This window comes from Patagioenas fasciata, chromosome 10, assembly GCF_037038585.1.
Source record: "Patagioenas fasciata isolate bPatFas1 chromosome 10, bPatFas1.hap1, whole genome shotgun sequence".
NCBI lineage: Eukaryota > Metazoa > Chordata > Aves > Columbiformes > Columbidae > Patagioenas > Patagioenas fasciata.
In genome coordinates, this window is record NC_092529.1 from 5,532,159 (window position 1) to 5,555,733 (window position 23,575).

The window sequence follows — 23,575 nt, forward strand, 5'->3', positions numbered from 1 at the left end:
TTTAAGATGCAAGCCGAAAACTATGTGTTACAGCATTATAAACCCTTTAATTTATTCTGCGGGCTGTGGATCTGCTGATTCAGATGGCTCCAGTCTGCTCCTCTAACCACTGGCCCATCCCCACAGGCTGGCTGGCACAGAGCACGTTACGGAGGGAACGCGTAATTCCATATGCAGCCGATCTGCTCCTGTCTTTATAGAACGCGTGTTCCTCCGATTTAATACTGACGTGACCCTGTAAACACAATGCCTAATCTGAATGTGTTGACAAACAGTTCCCTAATTATATACTTACCCCACCTGTGGTGTGTTACTAAAATATAACTTTAACAGCAGTAAGTGACTAGTGATGATGCTTTAACCCCAGTTTTGCTTTCACGCTTTGTCAACTCTCTGATTTGGGGAAAGTTTTCCACCTGCAAATACCACCACAAGTGGACATTCAGCAGCAAAGCGCTGTTGTTCGGAGCGATATTCAGCAGAGTGGGAAGGGCCCTGCGCACACACTGGGACAGTGAAGGGTTGAGTGGGAAGGGCAAGTGACTGAGGCTGCTGGAAACACTGTGGGCTTCACAGGGGCTCGGGGAATGGAGCTCTTTGAAGGGACAGCAGCTTCATGTCAAGCGCCACAAGCTCAGCTTGGGTACATTAGTGAAGAAATCCCTCCATCTTTATAATTTTTGCCATTTTGCTCTAGGAGGAGGTCAACACGCCACAGGAGAAAAGAAACAAAACAAAGACATCATTTAGACAGTGCCGTGTATTTCCACATGACAGCATCCTGCTCTCTCCTAAGCTTATTCCGGTATTACCTAAAGCTCCCCTATGCAAAAAAAGCAAACAACTACATTTTCTTCTGGTAATACACACGTATTTCATCTTGCTAACAGGCATGACCCTATGATTTTAAGGTCTAGTCATGTAAACTCAAACACATATAAAAGGATGTAGACAATCCCTCTGCCCCCAAGCCACACAGTCTAATTAAAACAGACAAAGACTCAGCCAAATATATATATATTTATAAAATCCTTTTTTTAATGCTCCCTAACTCATTGGTGTCACTGCCAAAGAAAACAGGATCTGTTAAAACAACCAAAACCATTAATTGAAGCTACTCATAATGCTGTAACAAAGACGAATGCTACTTTGCTTCACACTAGCTGTGGTAGCCAGCAAGCTGCTCTATAAATAAACCCTGCTGTAAGCAATTCAGTTAATATTCAACCTACATAGTCTGAGCAGCAATAAGGCCACTGATGAAAGAAAGAAAAAGTGGCTGTTTACAGGTAAGCACAACTTATATGTCAAACGTCAGAAAAACAGTCGCACTCAAGTGCTGCGAGGAAACTTGGAAGCTTAATCTTAGTTGGAATAACAACTAAATGTAGGAGTTTTCCACAGGACTTTTCTCAGACGTTTCCAGCAGTACAGGATAAACATCTGTGCTAGAAAGGCTGTTTCTCTGGATTTAAGCACTGGTCAAGTGCTGTTTAGGCTTTCCCTCTGCTTCTGGTTTTAAACCCAGATCATAAATAAAATTACTTTTATCTTAACAGAATCCTCTCCCAGGGATGATTTCCAGTTTCTATTATATTGACTCACTGTCTGCTGGGAACTAAGGGACTTCTTAGCTTCATTTTGGTATCCCGATGATAAAAAGCTCTCCACAGTCTCGTTCTGGTTGTAATGAAAGTTCGTGCAGGAATTCAAGCGCTCTGAACTATTTCCTAAGCACAGAATAATTATGCAGTGTGAAATGGAGTAATTACTTAGATTACGTGATTTCTCAAGGGAAGCTTGCATGACGAAACATACCGCTCAAATCATATTACGGTGTAACGCAGAGAAACTACCGCCTGAAGATGGCTAGCTATTTTGAAATATATAAAATCGCTGTGAGAACGCACAATCGCTGTCTCGCTTCACAGCTCCATTCCTGGAATAAACTCCCCCGGAATGCAGAGGAGCTGTGCTTGGCAGTGCGTCCCACCCCGGCCACCCCGGGAACGCAGCCCCAGCCCGGCGGCCACGCTTCAAATACACACGCAGGTAACACCGGGACACTTCACCAGCTCAGAGACACTGAAACTGCACTTCTACTATGCTTTCAAAGCCACTTTCTTTCCTCCTCCCCTTCCCCTTGGTCTGAAGCAAACGATGCTGAGAACACACACTCTGTTATCTCTGGATTAATAAACAGAAAATTATGGTAGGCAAGCGTTCATGAAAAGGTTTCTTTCATATTCCAACTTTCGCCTGCTTGTACACAAGACAGAGGTGTTTCCAAGACTCTGAAATCATGAAAACTCCACTTCCCTTGGAGACTTTTTGCAATAAATCTGGATTTTTCTTTTCACAGCTTTAGTATAAGGACAAGTAAGAATCTCAGCTAATCATCATCTCAGGCTACTTAGAGTTAAACGTGCAGGATGGAAGAATACAAGTAGTACACAGAGGATCTTTAACGCGTGCAGCTTTCAGACACACCACGAAACGAAGTTTAATATATTCTTACCGTACCTGATTGTCCTGACAGAAATGCAGTATTTCCACATCAGATTCCACATTGCACTGCCATCTCCCTTCATGACCTTCTCTGAAGTGTTTGCAAAGTGAGAAAGATTCCAAGTAACTCAAGGAACGAGCAAGTTTAGCAGCACACGCCGAAGTTAGTCCAAGGTTCCCCCGGCTGCCAAACACTGATTCACCATTTCCAAGCGATTCCTCCGACCTCCGCTCACCCGGGCTCCAAGGAGCCACTTTCTCCTCTAAAGTCTCGGGTTACTGTTTCTTCATGATTTACAAGACTCGTTGTTTACATTATTTGCGAGCCAGAAAAGATTATTAGAGGCTGTTCAGAAAGCTACGTGCAATATTGCTCCAAGTTGTCAAGTAAGAAAAACCTACCTATGCAACACCTACAAAAAGTTACTTTCATTTATTTCACTTCGAAGAAACAGCCCAGTAAAACAGCCCTAGAAAATCACTGACGAGAAGTGTAAACGCTTACCAAATACACACTAAATCAAATGCTTTAGGCTGAATAAGCTCTCAACTGTTTGCAAAATTTCTTGTGTACTGTCATAAACTTTTTCGTGCCAAAAGAAGTAATGAGTCATTTTCCAAAGCCGTATTTGAAGACATGCAAAGTTATGACTTTCAGCAGTGATTATCAGCAATGACACACCCTACAAACTACACAAAAAATAAAATGGCAAGTTCTGATTTAGAAAACAAACACCATAAAATCTAACCCAAACCCCAGCTTTTTCATTATGCATATGGGATTCTCTCAGTGTGCTGAAACCTTGTGGACAGGTAAATGCTAACGAGGTTTTGTCTTTAGGACAGTATATACCCCTCAAAAGCACAAACCCCACATGTGATGCAGAACACAGTTTCCCCATGAAGAATTTTGCCTATAGCTTTTCTAGCAGTAAGTTTAACTGTCTCAACACACACTGCCATGGAATCAACCTCAGAGAAAAGTAGTATCGCTGTTGTTGTAGTTATTGGGAGTCTACTTAATTGAAGGACAAGCTCTTTAAATTCCGCCCTGGTTTCTCCAAGACCACCATGAAAGTCGGCGCTGTTGCTGTGACAGATGAAGCCGTCCCGAAGCTTCGCTCAGCCCACACGCTCTGCTCTCCAAAGAGGTCGGCAGCTCCACCAGCAGCTCTTCTGGATCAAAGGCATTAGATACATGTTTACATTATAAAGCTTAATTAAGCAAGAAACTAAGGCCATGCTACTTTTCATAGATCAGTAGGCTTTTATGATTAGATGTCTAATTTCTGTTGCACAACTGCATTTTATCTAGGATCTTGTGACTGTTGCTACTATTCGGAAATAGATTCTGGTTTGGGGTTTTCTGACAATGGGTTTTTGGTGCAAGTTATTGATGGCTCATTAAGAAAGAACAACTTCCGCAGCATGTTGCACGTTTTAAATCAGTGGGCTTAATGAAGAAAAATGACATTAGAAAACTCATACAACTGTTCTTAACATAATCACTGGAATCCATTTCAATGATGGAAAGAGCTTTGTAAGCTCAGGCAGATGGGCTGAAGCTTTGTCCATTACCTTAACTTGCAAATTTGAGAGACGAGTTACCTATAAGAAAGATTTTCCGATTTTTGCATAGCGTGCACCTGAACTATTTTATTTAGCACAAATAATCTCATTATATACGGAGTATTAAACTATTTTAGTAGTTGATTTTCTGTGTAGTATAAAGGTATCAAACAGCATGTTCAGTTGTGTCAACTACATCTCTTTGCGCTTATACTTAAGGCTTCAATGTAATTCATGTATTTAGATTACACATTCCTCGATTCACCTTCAGTTGCAATATTTTGATATTACCAGCACCTGCAGGAATATTATTTTTATCTGTCTCTAAAGATAAATCAAGGCAGATGAGATTTACAAGAGAACAGCATTTAAATCACCTTCTTCACCCATGTTTCTAACATTTATGCACAACCAGTGACCAAATGGATTAAAATAACATGTGAGAGCATTATAGGACAGAAGTGAGATGGTGTGGGGTGGTTTGGGTGGGGGCTGTTGGGTTTTGTTTTATTTTGTGTTTTAAATCATTGATTCGCATTTCCCATAGAAAAGAAGCTATTTATGAAACAGTATACAGAGTATTTCAGCCCCGGCGCTGACAAAGCGAATCTGTCCACTAACTCCCAGTGAGACCTGGGCAAATCAAGTTATTCCTCCACCAAGCAAGCCTTAATTTTGCAGGGAACAGCAGGCCCTAATTTGGAATATACAACTGACAGACAATCTGCAAAGACTAAGTAATACACATCCAGAAAATCCTGAACACTGCACAAATCACGTCATGAGTTAATGTGGCTCCAGCGTTCCAGTTCTATAACTAAATCTCAGATGCAAAGAAATGCTATTTGTTCTGGTGTAAATACGAAGAGCAGATTGCGGTGAAATGCTCCTTGAGCTGATATTTGAGAGGTGTGCTAAACCCAGGAGCATCCTGCAAAGCTTCGGGAAGGCAGGGAGAACAATGCTGATTCGCCTGAGCACAGGTGCAATAGCATCAGCTAATAGCTGATCATTTCTGTGCATACACGGATGTGAAGAACTGGGGATTACTCAAAACCTACGGCTAATTCTGTCTCTCACAATGGGCAGCCTTTGCTAAAAACAGCTCCTTCGCAATATGATTACCGAGGAGGGGACAGAACGGCTATCAAAGAGGACACCAATTCATCAACTATTTCTTACTATTATGTTATTCCGGAATAGAGGCACTTTTCCAGCAGCAATAGGACAGTAAGGCCCTTTTGTCTTAGCTGTTTACTTTCTTTCCTTTGTTCGCAGTGGCATCACTATGCCTGAAACGAGGCACAGATTAGCATATCAAATGATTTCACTTTTTTGAAGCCTTGTTTGCTTTCACTGTATGACAAGTCACGATGAGCCCCAGCACCACAAGGGCCTTTTGGCACCACATCTGTCTTTGACATGGATTTTCCATTCTGTACATCAATCATGATCTATTGTAATGATTCCAGTAACAATCTTCTCCCACACTCACACGTCTGGCCAAGAAATCCCAGCCAAGGCAGAGACTGTGGGTTGGTAACGAGGGCTGGTTGGAGACAGTTATTATTCCTCTTTGGGTGTGGCAATGAAAACTTCAGTTATCTCTTCTCCTTGAAATAAAACAGCAGATTCCATTCACAGGACATCACTGCACCCACCCAGCCACACTGTGCATGGGACCTTGCTCTGGATGAGCCACAACTCCCCAAACAGATGGACTTAGTTTGTAGATTTTTTCCCTCCCATTATACTCCCAGGCAATCTTTATTAGATTTGCCCCATTTGCAAAGATCACTCTCCACAGCCGTGTCAGCACCACTGGTTCTGGACCCATAACCGTGTCCTTGCTAATGTCTCATGTACTGTAAGATGTCATCGTCCTGCCAACTTGCAACTGGAAGGTGCAAGGCGTTCTGCCTCCTTCCAAAATTTCTTCCCACTTCCACTGTTTTTTTCAAGCCAATCACCACCATGTTTCCCTAGGACACCGACTGGTTTATTTCCAGTAGGCACAACCATGAAGTGCTTTCCCCTGAATCAGAAGGTCACATTGTACTTTGGTTTTTCACTCAGTTTCTTTCCACATTTTTACACTGAGTGGACAGACCAGTTCTCTTGAAGCTGCATTTCACTGCCTGTAAAAGAGGGAAAGCAATTCTGGACTTTACAGAACATTTTGCATATTTTTTTTTTTTTTAGGAAGAAATCTTTAATTCAGAGTCACTAATTCAGACACAGATATGACAGTGGATTGCCCACAGCCTGGAGCAGCGCCTGGAGCTCCTGCTGCAGGTGAGGCTGAACCGAGACAACACAAACCAGCCACGACAGACGCACGGGTTTGGTTCTGCTGACAGCACACAGAGCAATGAGCTGGACCAGGCGAGTCAAAACAATTGGAAGAATCAATAGCTCAAAAACACTGGAGCAAAATCCACCAGAAGCTGTTTGTCAGAGCCCTCAACTTGGCCACTTCCAAGCACATATGACATATTTTAGTCATTACAAAAGGACTCTCCCAGTGGGTTTGATTGCTAAGAGAACCCAGAGCAACTACGAGCCCACTACGTGATGGGGAGTACTTAAGGATTCTTTAAACAAAAATGACATGGGGAGGGTAGGGAGGTAATGGACAAAAAATAACGGGAGGACTTTATTTTCTGTGTTTTACACTGGAAACAAAGCTGCTGCAGGCAAAGACCTTACAGTGCATATAAATCATGAATTATTTAAAAATGCTAGAGCTAAGGTTCCTTTACAAGTTGTAGGTGGTGTATCACTTTTAAATTATATTAATAGAAAGGCAGAGCTTAATTTGGAGTCTCACATTCCGTGATTCTCTCCCCTCCTGAGGTTCATTCCCGCGGGCTAAGCAGAGCGCTCTGCTGCAGGGCAGGCACCGCGCGCCCACGACACCGCATCTGATCTGTCTTCTGCCCCACTCCTGTGCTGCGGATACACACATCACTTTACACCTGACATGTTTGCAGCCAAGATAATCTTCCTGCTTTAATCGTGCATAGGCTCAGCCTAAATTAGGCTAGTGTAACATTCCTGTGAAGAGGGAAACGCGTACACTGCAGTCGTCAAGAGGGAAGGCAGCAATTTGCTTGTTTTCCTGAAGTTTTTACCAGAACAAAATGATCGCGAAACAGAATTTAACAGCAATTCTATTATTATGTAGATTATATTTATAGGTCATTTGGAAAAAGAAAATGTGAGTGTTAGAGCTAGCATGTTTCTGGTTGTCAGGGCAGTTCCAGATCTATTTTTAACTTAGGTAGCATTCCATTCATACAACAGCTATTTCCAATTAGGGACTGAAGGAAGTCTTACGAATATTTGGAAATAGATGGTTTTAAATTTTAAGACTGAAAAGCGTTCTGGCTTTTGAGATTATTTGGTGTATCATTAAACCTGCAAGTTGTAATAAGTCAGCTTTTTTAGTAGACAGAAGAAGTTTAAATAAAATCTTTTCACCATGTATTTTTTCCTTGGTCTTTCTTTATATTTTATTTCCTTCCCTTTTAAACTTCCTTTCCTGATTTTTCACAAAAATTCTAAGAGTATGCAAAACACAATGTTTCCTGGGAGTTTATACCCATGACATCCGTGCACTCAGCCTTCCATGAGACACAGTCAGCATGATTTTGGTATTTTGACAAAGGGCATCCCTTCTGGTCCCCAACAAGCTGGCAGGTTTGTGCTGCTGCCCGAGGCTCTTGGAGGGGCAGCTCCTGCCAGGCTCCCCGCGTGTCCCCAGAACCCACCGCACTCCCAACCTCCCTTCGCTGGGACTTCACCTTGGAAAACCATCAAAGGAAACTCAGAAAGCATCCAACCCCCCGCGCAGGGCACAGAGCCAAGCGCACAATTAAAATGTGGCCGCTCCAGGGTCTGCCCGTCAGTTGCATCTAAATACAGTAGAGAGCAGCTATGGGAGGCAAAGTCTGGTGAACAGCGCGCTCTCCGGCCTTAGAAGCTCTGCTTGGGGAAGGTGAAATGGCACAGGTGGGAAGGGAGAACCTGAAGACTCACAGATGGTTCCTGGGGGAGAGGAAAGGGGGCAAGGAAGAGTTAAGACTGCAAAGGCACAAAAAGACACATAAACCAAGAACTGTACCCAGCCCAAAAGCCACTTGATCAGTTCCAGCAGCGGGAAGGGCAGCGACACCACACAGGATTTCTGCTCAGCAATGCCCAAGTCCTGCAACACGCATCAAGGAAACCAGGGGACGGACAGCAAAGGGGTCCTGTGAGATGTCTGTCTGTCCGTCTGCCAGGTCAGGAGGGAGAACAGCCCGGACAGTTCAGACAAACCACAAGTATGAATTTAAGGCATATGAACAATGCATTTTGACCACTTGCAGGAAGACTCTCTTTCAGATACAAAATAGCGTTAATTACACTGCAATGAAGGTTTCAACCAGATTAATGAGGATTTTAATTCAAATTGCTCAGCTTGAAATCACTTCAGTTCCCTGAGTGTAGACAAGTGCTCTGTTTTTAAGGCATTTTGCTATTCTGCATATTTATCTGAGAGTTTCCTCTTAATCATTTTTATGCTGAGTGTGGGAATACTGCAATCCGCACCCTTTGCAGGCTGTATTTCAAGAGGAAGGTGGATTTGGGGGATAAGGAGGAGAGAATGTTATGCTCTCAGCTGCTCTGCAATTGCAGAAACGTTGCCAACACAAACCTCTGGAGAATGAGCTGAGCTCTCGGCGTATGACTCAGCCCTGCTCTGGATGAAGTCACTGTCAACTGAGAGCAAACTATTTGTCTCTAACAACATATATGGTGAACTCTAAGCGCGAGTTCACGACAAAGCTTCAGGAATTTTTCCCACCCACTTTGCTATTGTTTTGTTCCAGATATTGTGAAGGAGCTCATAATTCAAATGGCAGCAAGAAGGAAGACAAACCAGCTGACATCACTGTTGATCAGGGAGCAGAAGTTCCCTGCCCTCAGGAACTAGAATCGAAGGATTTTTTCCCCCCCGCTCACTGGTACTGAGATTTGTAACTACTATACAGCTGTTGTTTCCAGGGATACAGGAATATAGTATTGTATATAAACCACTACCTATAACTCTTTCTCCTTTATTAAATCTGCTTTTAAATAATGAATTTAACAACGGCATTCCCTTTAACTATGTAGTAATGCACGACATCTGAGTTGTGTCTTGGTTTATGCTGCTTTTTGCTCAAGGGAAACCGCAGCTCTGCTCTGTGCCTCTTACCAAGCACGTCCTCCGCACATCTGAACCCACCTCACATCATCCTGGACGCAGAGTCCACGCAGTTAAGACCAGAATTAAGGAACAAAGACTATCAAAGCACATTCTTTTTAACAAAGAGTTAACCCAGAGAACAATCCTGACATAGATCATTTAAAGCACATGTGCTGTCTTTGAAACTACATCTAAATTAAGCCTGGCAATTCCTTTAATGGCTTCAGTGTCTCGGATAACAGAGGGGGAAAGAGGATGAGCACGGAGCTGCAGGTGCCCCGCAGACTGTCATATCAGAGTGGCTTCAAGTAGCTTCTGACACTCAGCTGCGCTGTGATATTTTTGTGATAAGCTGCTCCTACCAAGCAAATTCATGAAAGCATTTTCATTTATAATCATCACTGAAACATCCTAATGGACTGAATCATATACCAAAGTATAGACCTATTCTTGCCCGGAGATGGGCTTAAGTGCATGATTCAATGTATCAGTGTTGGAACCGCTAGTCCCAGCTGAAGGCTAGCAGAAACAACTTCAACTAATCCCTGCTTCAAAAACCCCAGTCATTGCTCACTTATCTTATTCCATCGGGGTAGCCGGAATCAGGCGCTTGTTAGAAACGGTCCTAATTGTTCTGTAGGAGGCTCATGCCTCCTTTAGAGAGAGCAAACTGATGAAAGAAAAATGAAAAGTGACACAAAATAATTTTAAAACCATTTTGTTTGTCAAGCAACTGGATTCCAGTAAATTATCCTCTACAAACTGGGCACATTATGTTTTTAAAACACTCTTATCTAAGCAAGAGGAAAAATCTACCTTCCCCCCCTAGACTGCAGTTGCCCTCACTGCCAGTCACAATTTTTCTCACCTTATCCTTTATCTTTAATGCAATGCTAATGGTAACAATTTCTCGCTTGGGCTATTCCACACCAGCTGGCAGAAGCACAGCACGGTGCACCCAGTGGCTAAAGAAAATCTTCACGTGCTAAACCTGAAGTCACAGGATTTTAGAATAATCCATCAGACATTCATCCTCAAAATCCCACAGAAATCCTACAGTGATTTGCGCATCTTACACTTTAATCTCTTATCAAAATATATTGCTACACTTTTAGTATTTGTATTTAAAGGATACTGAAAACAGCACTTAAGTGAGGGGCTGTAACACTGACCAAAATGCACTCAGTGTTAATGGCAAAAGAGTTGAAATCTGATTTTCATAAATTAGTGAATTATCAAACGTTCTTTGACCAGGTTTCTACCCCAGTCCGCTCAGTTTGGTGTATACAATCTGCTGCAACTTCGATAAAAGCAGCCTGTTAGTTTATATACGTGTGATCGGAAGCAACCGCATCCTGGACACAGCCCTGTGCAATCTGCTCTAAGTGACCCTGCTTTAGCAGGTGGGTTGGACTGGATGATCTCCAGAGGTCCCTTCCAACCCCAACCACTCTGGGATTACCTTGCAGTAACTTTGCTTTGTAAAGGTACATGTGATGGGCAAAGTCCTGGCTGCTGAAGCTGCTGCCAAATTTAAGAAATTGACTAAAGCACAGTTGGTTTATTTTGTCCTATGTCCCCTTTCCCTTGCTATGCTGAGGAAAAACACCTCAGTGAAGAGACAGAGATGCAAAGTTCCATTCAAGTGGCCCCCAGTGCAAGACAAAATTATACCATAAATCACAATTGTCCAGGTCAGGCAGACATGATCCCACAAAACCTCCCTGAGTAAGAAGAGCTGAAAAACCAAGTGTGATTTCTGAACGTAGAGAAGCAAGCCACTGAGCTTCTGAAGCAGCAAGAAACATGTACCACGGTTCTGAGCACAGACTGCAACTGAAAATAAAAGCCACGCTCTGCTCAGACAGCCCACAAAAGGCAAGGGAACACTCACACTTGTCATGCACAGCTTGTTGGGGAGGGTGAGCGCACGAGGAGCCATGAGCAGAGCTCTCGTGGCCAGGCCATGGCTCTGAGTCACCCGTGGGAGCAGCACACGTGGCTCGGTGGGAGGGGGGCAGCTCTTCACAGCCCCCCTGGCTCTGCTCCAAAGCTCCTGCACATGGGGGAGGCTCAGGCACTGCTGCCCCCACACTTGTCACCGCACCCCGGCACCTGAAGTCACGGTGGGTCACCAGGGAACGTCCCACGGAGACGGCTGGAGTTTGCTCCCGTTACATCCGCCGTCTGCCCCCGCAGCATCGGGGTGTAACAGAGGGCAGGCAACAACCTCACTGCTCATACTAAACATTCTTGGAGTGACACTCATGGAACAGAAACGTTGCTCAAGTCTTGGTTTGGTTATCTCATTTTATATATTATAAGACACATATACACGCAGGCAAACACAAAACTCTTCCCCCACAGTGCCTTGGCTCTTTTCCAAGAGCATTTTAAAACAATCTATGGTTACTTATAAAACATGATTGAAAGATTGAAAATAAGTCTCAAGAAAGTGTAGGGTTTTTTTTGTTTGGTTTGTTTTTTTGTAACATGAACCTCTTTGCATTTAAGGTTTGCTATTCTGGACCATTTGTTTTTCACACTTGTTTGTTGCTGTGCATCATCAAGAAATTATTTTGGTTTAAACATGAGAAAGTCACAATTCTCCTTTTCCCAAAATGAGAGCAAAGTGCTTCTATCTGATATTAAAGTACTTAAGTCCTCTTTTCTGCTCATGCAAACACGCCCCAGGAGGAGGGCTCAAGTACATTCAGGTTTTGATGACAAATAAATCAACTATCTGGAAGGAAATAAATGGACAGTCCTTAGCTATTGTAGAGGTTTCCACTAGGAGATGTAGAATAACCACAGTAATTCGCTTGCAACAAATCTGGGATTTCACCAGGAACCCAAGACATAAAGCTTTAGTTTAGTTGTATTTATTTGTGTCAAAACAGTCTGGCTATACGCCTATTATTTTATACAGCTTCTCAGCAAGGAAGACATTACAATGGGCTGGGAATAAGGTGGAATTTTTTTGGCTCAGAGATGAAATCTGTGAAAAGGTGCAAGAAGAGGAGAATAAAGCTATCCTTTGAAACTTTGCAAGCCAACAGTCACAGATGAGGGTCCTATATCAGTCAATGCCAGAAAGTGTGGGGCACCCCTCAAACCTTGAAAAAGATTGGAACAGTTCCGTTCTCCAGCCTTCAGTCACTGCCTGACAAATTCAGCTGCAATTAGCATTTCGTACAAAGCACTTTCTGTAGGCTGACAATAGACCAGAAAGTGTACATAACAGGGACAGAATCCTGTTTTAAAGAACTGCATGGGTTTTGTTAACGATAAAGCAAACACCACTTTTTCTCCAGAAAATTCAAATACTCATAATTCCCTGTTGTTTAGGAGCATAAATCAAGTTTAGATTAAAAAGCATCAGGGTAAGTTCAGGGACACGTTAAATGGAATTGCTTATTTTGTTGTTCCATTAAGTAGGCAAGCTCAAAGCATGTGACACCCAGTCCTATTCTTTCTGATCACTGTTCACCATCAATCACCTAAGCTGGACGTCAGACCTGCCTAAGTGAAGTGCCCACTGCTCTGAATGACTGTGATGTGCACTTTGCACTGGGAGGGAGATGAAAGATGAACTATTATATTACTAAATATCTCTGGGAAAAAAAGGATCTTCTCTGCATTACATAAATTTCCATGACATTTCAATTAATCTCCTAGTGCTATTTACAATCTGTAGACTACACAAGCCAAGCTACTGTGCCTAAGGATAAAAGAGCAGAGAAGTACTAATTGAGTCTTAGCTGAGATGATGTGACTTAAAGTAAATGTTAAAACCAAACAGCATCTTTACCTTCCACATCTGTACGCACAGAGACAAAAGTGGCTGATAATTAATGCAATAAAAAAAGCAGCTTTACAATCTTTGTCACAAGTTCTCATTAATTCTCTCCCACTCCCTCTTCCCCTGCATATTTGCCTTTCTGCAAGAGAGTAGAACAGTCAGTAAAAGCACTGGTGGCATCATGTGCAGCCACCCAGTACTGAAAAGCATTTCACAGTTGATGTTTTCTTACCTTTTATAGAAACCGTGAAGAGGCTGGAGACATAAAAACTGCCAGTAATCCAAGCAGAAGGCCTTTAACTTCAGCATTTTCAGACACTTCTGCTGCAGCAACTGTAGTCTGCAGCTAGGTTTGAACAACACAAGACTTCTTTTTGTTATGATCTGAATGACTCAAATCCAGTCCAACACACTCCTCTCCTTATTGCAGCATTAGTGTTTCTAATTGCGCCCGTGGTGCACATGGCACAGCACCTGCACGCTCACACTGTCCCGCTGCCGTACAAAGAGCCAGTCGCACAAAGGATACAAATTCATGTGCGCTCTTTGATCCGGTTTGCAGTTTATCTTTCCAAAAGTCCCCAGTGATACCGGGATAACCGTGATTACACAAAAATCCCACTTCTCCTTTTGGCTATTTTAGGCCATTCCAAAAGCTCTCTGGTCAAACAAAGTGTATATATTCCAGTTGAGGTTTTTGAAGGACCTTTGAAAAGCATCCTTAAAGCTCGCAGAACTTCGGAAAACGGACAAAATTATCTCAATCAGATCTGACAACTGCCCTATAATCACAGCAGTGCTGTGATCCCATCACATGGGAACCGCAGGCTTGCTTTTTTTTTTTTTAAATAGAGCAGCACACAACTCTGCTAATCAGCTCCTCCTGCGTAAATCACATCAGCTCCATTGTCTGCCAGCACCTATGAAAACTGTGGGCTCCTTATGACAGGGGAGGGGAGAGAAAAAAACAAGACAGCAGAAGCGCAGACCCTCCCCAGTCGCGGAGCACGTTGTGCTTATCGTATTCCCAGCACACCCCGCCGGCCGGGCTGTGCGAAGCGGGGCTAATGAGCGGAGCCGCAGGGTGCGGGGCGGCGTTGCCGGGCAGCGGGGCCGCCCGGGGGAACGCGGCTCTGCCGGGGCCGGCAGGAATGGGACCGGCAATGCGGCCGGGAATGGGACCGGCAATGGGACCGGCAATGGGACCGGGCGGCTGCGGCTGCAGCGCCAGCCCAGCCCCATTGTCCTTCCGCAGCCGGGAGCTGAACTACAGTGAATCACAGGATGTCAGGGGATGGAAAGGACCTGGAAAGCTCATCCAGTCCAATCCTCCCGCCGGAGCAGGAACACCCAGCTGAGGTTACACAGGAAGGTGTCCAGGCGGGTTTGAATGTCTGCAGAGAAGGAGACTCCACAACCTCCCTGGGCAGCCTGGGCCAGGCTCTGGCACCCTCACCAGGAAGAAGTTTCTTCTCATCTTTAAGTGGAACTTCCTGTGTTCCAGTTTGCACCTATTGCCCTTTGTCCTATCACTGGTTGTCACTGAGAAGAGCCTGGCTCCATCCTCCTGACACTCCCCCTTTCCATATTGATCCCCATGAATGAGGTCACCCCTCAGTCTCCTCCAAGCTCCAGAGCCCCAGCTCCCTCAGCCTTTCCTCACACAGGAGATGCTCCACTCCCTTCAGCATCTTGGTGGCTGCACTGGACTCTCTCCAGCAGTTCCCTGTCCTTCTGGAACTGAGAGCAGAATCTTCTATTGCAAACCTTTGGCTAGACACGAGAAAAGCACATTGCTTTATCCTGAAAAGACTCGAGTCCAAATTTAGCTGCTGTCTCTTATGAAAGACATCGGCCCAATTCTACCCCTTCCCCTCCCCTTTCCTCCCTCCACCAATGTGCCGATTACTTGTAAGGTGTTTCCTCAGGCTTGAAGGATGCTCAGAGCAAGAGTGAAAAATGCAGAACTGCTAATTTACAGGAAATGTCACCAGCACAAGAGAAGACTTCAACACCAATTTTTTTTTTTTTTTTGAAGTTTTTGTCATTGTTTTTAAATAACAAGTGCCCTAGCGGAGACTCACCCATTCACATGTCCATTTTGCTGTTAGGTCTACTTTCTCAGAAACTGCAATCTGGGTATCTCTCATTCTGCTGAGTTTTTAAAAATCACTAACAGTGACGAGTTAGGATACAGCTTCCAATAGTATCAAAGAGGTAACAGGAACTTAAGAATTCAACAAAACCAAAATCAGAATCTTGGGAAACACTTAAAAGCAAAGATACTGGCACTTGGACAAGTGGTCTTTAAAAAACCAAACCAAACCAAACCAAACCAAACCCACACACCAGAGCATTTTTAACACTTTGAAAAATACGACAAGAAAACCCGAGCCCTAAAGCTTCACTTGCAGGTCTTTTCCACGCAGACGTATCTGGTTCCACAAGTGCCTGGATAATCAGCTATATTTAGGGATTCCTTTGGTTTCTGGTTTTACTCATTGTCACTGTTCAGTTACATAAGTGCCTTGCGACTTCTTCGAAAACTGGTTGTGTAAGGAGACTTGAAATAAAATTATAAATATATTTGAGTAAGAACTGGCACTTTCTTTAGTAAAGAAAGCCGTAAATTCTGCCTAGAAAACATTCAAAACTCTTTATGTCACAACTTTGGTGTTTACCTCCAATATGGGGTGAGTGGTGGAACAAACAGATCACCAGAAAAGCAACTTGCGTGAGAAATGACAAATGTGATGTGTGTTTGATTTGGGCCTTTCAAAAGGAATTTCATAAATAAAATAAAATAAAATAAAATAAAATAAAATAAAATAAAATAAAATAAAATAAAATAAAATAAAATAAAATAAAATAAAATAAAATAAAATAAAATAAAATAAAATAAAACAAAACAAAGTAGCAGCAGCAAGGAATGCCTCATGTCATAATGAAGAAGAGGGATTCACAGGGCCAAGGAAGGAGAAGAGCAAGCCCCACTGAGACAACTGAGCTCAAGTGAAACCATTCAAAGATTTGATCCTGAAATGGGACTTTCTTTTAACTGTTCACATTGCAAAGCAATTTCTTTCTCTCCATCAAACCCTTTCCAAAAAGAACAAAAAAATGCTGTTGCCTTAATTACTTACTTCTAAATAGTGGACTGCAGTGAGCAGAAGCTACATGCGCATGGATTTTCTGACACCAACCAGTGCTGATTATACTGCACTGCATGCAGAGAAAATGCTAATTAGGACTTTTGCAAATGAAAAGCACCATCCTCTGAACATGTTCTTCATTTTTACTTGTCTTCCAGAGGAAAACAACAAAGACAATTAAGCTTCATCTCACGCTCACCCTGGATATAAAACCAGTTCTTTCAGAAAGTCATTTACTGAAACCTTTGACTTAGAATTCCCAGACCTAATAGGAGTAGGAATTTCCAGACGTGCTGCAGCTTCAGCCCTGGTACCGTAAGGAACAGTTTGCTGAAAATGTCTATAGTCCTTTAGAGCTTTGCTGTGCAGAGGCAGCTCTGCTGGCGAGGTCCTGGAGCCTCTGACGAGTGTTTCAGAAACAGCAACTAAAAAAAGAGCAAAGTGAAAATCATATAGCACAACAGCTCCCTTTTTAGGGATGGTTGTCTCGTCAATCCATGGAGCTCTAAGGCTGAAGCAAAGCAATCCACTGATGAGGGAGAGTGTTGTATAAAACAACCCCAGCATGAAGTCAGCGCCTGCTGGAGTCACCAATACGCTGATTCCAAATACTGGGCTTGAGGGTGGGGAAATCAAGAAAATGGACTTGTCTACCTACATCTTTAACCCTTCATAAAATACATACATTATTAAACTACTGTTATTTCTTTACTTAAACCCTTATGCCAGGAACATTCCTGAAAAATATTTCACCCGCCTGGAAAATCAGTGTATCCGCCTGCTTGCCTGGAGTACAGAAATTGTAAGCCTGCAGTAAGAAAACTGTTTTCTGTGAGTCTTCCATGATTCCAGGGTGAAATACTTCAATAGCCACACACAAACACTTCACGCTGGTGATTTGTACATTGTGGAGCTCAGGAATACCATGAGAGCAAGACAATGTGGCTCCCATACCAATTCCATGTGCACATCACATTAAAAAGTGGGGATCATACAAGGAATACATGTAAGGTGTACAAACTAAGATTTTGTGCAGCCAAATAGATGCTAAACTGCTTCCTGGGAGGCTTAACGGCACACAAAGCTCCTGGACATCGGGTCCCTTTCTTGATACGGCAAATCAAATGGTCTCCTGTTAAGGCTGTGATAAACCAGATCTACCTTGCTGGCCCTCTTGGCATCTCCGTGTACCACCTCAGCAACCATTCCTTTCCAGGCAGGGAAATGAAGAGCTGTGCTGGGACACCCACTCAGTGACACCCACTCAGTGACACCCGCTGGGTGACACGCTCTGCAAGGACACCCTGAGAACCAGGGACACAAAAATCCAGCTCCCTTCCAATGCGCCCTCCCGCCTTTACTGGAAGGGAAGCTCCGCTGCCTAGAGATGCTCCAGCAACTCAAAACAAAGGTATTTTGCTTCAAACAGCTCTCAGGTTTATGCCCCACCCCACAGATGAATATTAATCATCATTTGATACTATCTTTCATTTTTGGTTATTAAAGCTCTAAGCCACCCAAATTTCATGAAGCAGAATAGTAAGAATTTTTTGTTCTCTTAATGCCGAATATCTTTTCTGCATGTCTGTTCTCTAAACTCATACAAACACTAGTCAGTGAATTTGTTACAGAAGATGACAAATATGCCATGAATATCTGCAAAGCTTAAAATATTTAAGATTCTGGATCATTCAAAACAGGCCCGGTAATACAACACTCCAGAAGGCCCACATTAGGATTCAAATATTAGGAAACAAAATATTTTCAGATACCAGCTGAAAACTGACAGAGTCCAACTCAAAATAACTGTCAAATTGAATGTACAGAATCAAAGTGCAGTCCATATAAACCCAAGGGAAATGAATGGATCTGTCTGGTGAGGAACCTACACACCATTAACAAAATCAGAAGTCTGGATTACAATGTTCCAGAGCAGATGGGAACTAGGAGAGTGGTTCTTTGAGATCAGACTCACCTTGATAGGGACAGGAACTTAGTGAGCAAAATGCAAGAAAAGGTGCCTGACTAGAAAATACTAGTTGCTTGACAGGACACTGGATGGGATCATATTAATGGGTACATTCCATTTTATGGGTCACTCAAAGGCAAATTTGTGCAACAGGTTCATGAGAACACATTCAGTAACTAGGAGTCTTCTAACATCTTTCATTTGACTTAAAAACAGCAGCCTTAATTCTGCTCAGTTACAGCTCCAGAACAGGCGTATTCGACCTACTGAAGTCAACTAGATTCTACATGCTGTTTCTTCAATAATTATTTAACCCTAGGAAAAAATCACTGGTTTAGCTGATATAACCTGGACATTTCTTTAATGTTTCCTCTGTGATTGTTTTACTCTAGACTTTTTAAACATAATAAAAGCATTTCATTTGTAGTTAGAGCAGGATTTTTGCATCCTCATCTGGTGACCCCCGGATATTATTTCACTCCACTTCTCAAAATTGAAAAGGACTCACCATACGCAAGTGTGTGTATTTCCAAATACCTTTTTATAAAGGCAGGTCTCTAACAAAAATGACAAGTATTCTCAAGATCATGTGTCTGAGGTAGTTTAGCAAACGTCTGAGCACAGGCTTTACGAAAGCAAATGGGATAAAGAAGAACATCTCCAAATGTCTGATAACTTAGAGCTTTTAAAAAAATATTGTAAAACGTAGAATATAAGCTATTGTAAAGCTATTGTTTGAAATATAAAGCAGCGTAATCAGGGATTCCATGCCAGCCCGCAGCTCTCTGTTGCAGGCTCAGGAAAGCGTTACCCACCCATTGCATACTAATGAGAGCCAGCGCCACGAACTTACCACATCTCCTGTGTGCTGGACTTCAGAGGTCGTGAGGCCACTTTGGTGGATATTAAATCACACGGCCTCATTTTATTCAAAATAGTCTTAAACAAGGAATTATTCATATGTTTTTATGATCCCATAGCAACTTAAAATGATTCAACCACTGCCGTTTCTAGCAAACACGTCCATTCAGTGCAACTCAACCTATTCAAAGAATGTCCTCTATTCATTTTCCCACCAAATGTTAAAATTCAGCCACTTCTAACGTTTATGTAATTCTTCCTCGTATTCCTCACTGATATCCTCCCACAAAAAAAATTCCACCAGAAGGAGAAACATTGTAATAAAATCTGCTATTTTCACAGCAGTTTCTCTAGTGGGAATGGAGATGGTAGCAATACCCAGTTCTGGGTACCTTATCCCAGAAAACGGGAAATCACAAACCAGTTATACGATGTTCTTGCTAAAATCAGTTCACAGCAAAGCGGGGCAGGGAGAAGGTGTCATTGTTTCCTGCATTGTCCTACCACACAAAGGAACAGTGTTCCAGTCAACACGGGACACGGGAAGAAAACCACGGTCATGACTGGACAGTGTTCAGTGCTGCTCTGCTCAGCTGAACACAAAGATAATATCACAACCCATGGGGACTGTGTGTCTGTGCTTTTAGGAAATGATAATAAGGCATACGCTTGACTTTCAGAGGAACATACACTGGGAAACAATGGAAGATAAATAACAGAGAGGGCCTTTAATTTGAATAAGGTTAAACAGAACAGATCCCACTACTGTTTTGTTTAAGCAAGGTTAAAACGACACAAAGTGGGAAAAAGTCACATCCTCAACCCATCACATCTCCAAAGGAAGATTCCACTCATATCAAAACAACTGTCAGTTTGTGAGGGGCTCTGCCCCAACTTAATCAAAGGAAGCCTGTGACTTTGATGCACGCTTTAATGTGCAACTACGAGGATAAAAGATGCAAGGTGCCCATTTGATATGCAGTGTTCACAGCGCTATGCATTTTTTTCTAAATTGAGTGATCAAAGTAAAATCTTGGTTACTGCAATGACTCATATGACAGTGCTCTCTGAAGTTTATACATGTGCTTTTATCAAAATGCTGAGCAATGGAAAACAGGGATGACATTTTGACGCAGTCAGTGCTGTTCACTCAAAGCAGCACAAAAGTGCCAGGGAAGGGCCAACGCTTTCAGCACGATCTGGGGTTATACAAATCTGAGAGCTGGTCGGCCCATGTGTATGCACAAACCCAGCTCTCCTCCCTCCCCTTTGCGCTCCTCGGAGAACAAATACAGCGTTTGAAACTGGAACTGAATTTCAAATGGGAAATCCTGGAAAACAGTGAAATAGCACCTCCCAAACAGAAAAATCCAGCTATTTTGTCAATGCCTTCACTGGCTATGCATTGTAACAGAATATTATGTGTACAGGTGATACAGAACAGAAGTAATTTTTATTATTTCCAACCTAAAATTAACATCTGTATTACTACAGTACCTGAGTGGATCAGTTGAGATGCTGCTTCCTGTTTCCAATGACGTCCTGAGATGACAGCAAAAGAATAAAATTATAAACTATTAAAACTATTAAAAGAGACAACATCCTTAAACATCAAATGCTTAATGATTTTACGCTTTCCTTGTTATTGACATTTTATAATACTTAGCGTGCCATTAAACATGACTAAAAAAAACCAACAGCGATTTCCTACACAGCAGAGAAAAGGGAATTACAACACTGTTCTGAACTCGTTGAATGTGATCAATTGTCAGTATTCTAAAAGCACTCCCCCCGTCCAGATTTGCTCTAAATGAACAATACTTTGTTTTATGAACGACTGACACAAGTTCTACTGCGTGCACCACTATATTAAGCATTTCAGAACCCGTCTTCTACTTTCGTCTTGCGCTGCGTGTGCTTGGCTCTCAAATCTCTGTGGCTTCATGTTCTCTACCCAAAAAGGCAACTACAGAGTCTTCCTGAAGAATAATTGCAGCAGAGAGTTTAGTTAAGATACTGAAAGGACAGAGGTGATTCCAACTACTGTTCAAACAGTAATATTTTACCATGTCGTGTGGTGTTACCCAGCAGACTTGCTCTCACTGTGAATGACTGCAGGTTTCACATAAACATATATATGACATAGAGTTAAATTTTAAGGGTGAAAGCAGTTTTTCCACAGGTTGTAATAAGACATTAGCCGAAGCGTCACAATGAACACTCCGTCATCACGCTAGAAATTTTTAAATGGTTATTTGTACTTACCCATTTACATCCCTTACACAAACTGCCATAGTTCAGCCTTTGCTCATATATAGTCATAAATGTGTACGGTCTATTGAGGTTCATAAAATTAGCATTAGAATTATATTCATTATATTTACAGTGGTTATTTGTAAAAGAATTGCAAATATTTACTTTTAAACCCAAGATTACTAGTATATTTACAAAAATAAACAGGGTTGTGTGAAGGGAGGAGGCCATAAACACAGCAGATGCAAGAATTAGCTGTACAGGAATGGAAACAAACAGCATTGTCCAAGTAGCTTTGAACTAAAGCACTAAAGCTTTAAAATAGCTTTTAGGAGCTTATTCCATCCTGTAATTTGTTTGCATTCGGAGTTCAGGACTTGTGAATAGTGACAAATATTGAGGGGGTGGCTTACATATGTTGGCTTCGTGACTCCTTGTTAGTTTAACAATTGAAAAGGGTCAACTTAATTTACTTCTAATTAAGTTTACCGCTTAACACAGTGTGTCACAGAGCGCCAACCTGCTCACCGAGCGTGACTTTTTGCCTTGCTTTGAACACAGATTTTAAAATCTTCTCTTCACAGGTTGGGCCCTTCTTACTACAAATAAATATTGAACAGCCCGTGTCTTTGTGCAGTGACAATCCGCTGTGCATAAAGACGAGATGGTAATGAGGCGCTGATTAGCACCACCCTAGCGCAACCTTGATTGTGGTGCCGAACACCACAGAGCTCCTTGTGACCTCAGGGATTCCTTATACAATCACAAGCAGCAGGATTACAGCTTCATTAAAAACACCTCATTTTCTTTCTGAAGACAGACACCTAAGGCAGGCTCCCCAGCAACCAAAAGCTCCAGTCAGGAGATGCATACATTTTCAAATATATAGGGAAAAGGACAATTTCCACAGCAAAAATCCCCATTTTGAGGGCCCTCCTGAAAGGTTTTTACTGAGATAATCTGCTAGCAATGTCCCCGCTGCTGCTAGAGGCAGTTCAGCATGCTGTTAGTAACAGTGCGTTTGTACTTGGTAACGGCAGTGAAAAAACCCAAGCCGCAAAAAGCCCCAGATCTAATCAATTTGGCAGCTGGCAGCACAGAGACGCAAGAGCTGCCAATGTGCTCAGCGCGTCCCATGGGCACCGCGGTGCTGGGAGGGCTCCCAACGCCAACTGCTGCAAAGAGGGGGTGTGAGGTGGGCACCTGTGTCACCCAGGGACACCCTGTGGTGGCTTTTCCCCCCATGTTGTGTCACCAGGGAGCAGCAGGACACAGAGTTGACCATGGAGCCTCCTGTGGTCAAGTCTGCAGCTTAGAAACCTCCCGTCCTTGTACAAGTTGTTTCTTCAATCACAGCAAAATGAGGAAAAGCTCCATGAGCTGAAGGGAACTGCTGGAGAGAGTCCAGCGCAGCCACCAAGATGCTGAAGGGAGTGGAGCATCTCCCGTGTGAGGAAAGGCTGAGGGAGCTGGGGCTCTGGAGCTTGGAGGAGACTGAGGGGTGACTCATTCATGGGGATCAATATGGAAAGGGGGAGTGTCAGGAGGATGGAGCCAGGCTCTTCTCAGTGACAACCAGTGACAGGATAAGGGACAACAGGTGCAAACTGGAACACAGGAGGTTCCACTTAAAGATGAGAAGAAACTTCTTCCTGGTGAGGGTGGCAGAGCCTGGCCCAGGCTGCCCAGGGAGGTTGTGGAGTCTCCTTCTCTGCAGACATTCAAACCCGCCTGGACACCTTCCTGTGGAACCTCAGCTGGGTGTTCCTGCTCCGGCGGGGGGATTGCACTGGATGAGCTTTCCAGGTCCCTTCCAACCCCTGACATTCTGGGATTCTGTGAAATATCCCTAGCTGAGATCCATGAGCAGTGCTGGGGCGCAGGATGGAAAGCAAGACGTACATCACGGAGGGTTCCATGCCCAGAAGCAGCTGTAGCCCCGGCCTTTGAACCTAGGCACACCCCACAAATTATGAAAATCTCAGGAGCAGACTGACAACATGAAAAACAAAGTTTAATGGCCAAGAAAAAAAAGCCAGTGGAGATAGAAGAAATCAAGTTAGAAATCTTTAGGAAGATCCAGATGCGGGGTACAGAAACTTAGTTAATCCTTATTAAATTTACAGAATAAGTTTAGTATAATCACATAATCACTGCCCTTCTTTCTTTACATCTACAATATCATTTAAATCTTTTACTTTCTTTCCAAACACTGCTCAAAAATG

General features: G+C 42.9%; 1 protein-coding gene across 10 annotated transcripts in view; it reads right to left on the bottom strand.

Moving 5' to 3' along the window:
* Nucleotides 1–23,575, bottom strand: part of IQSEC1 (IQ motif and Sec7 domain ArfGEF 1) — a 318,301-nt gene that overhangs the window by 131,622 nt on the left and 163,104 nt on the right. For 5 of the 10 annotated variants that reach the window (XM_071812987.1, XM_071812986.1, XM_071812989.1 and 2 more), the window contains one exon: nt 20,595–20,639. The exons of 3 other annotated variants lie outside the window; for them this stretch is intronic. In XM_071812987.1, the coding sequence (XP_071669088.1) occupies nt 20,595–20,639 (45 nt within the window). Of the gene's footprint in view, nt 1–2,523; nt 2,699–13,347; nt 14,135–20,594; nt 20,640–23,575 lie in introns of those variants that run through there. 2 more of the 10 variants (XM_065845358.2, XM_065845359.2) reach the window with 2 other exon arrangements.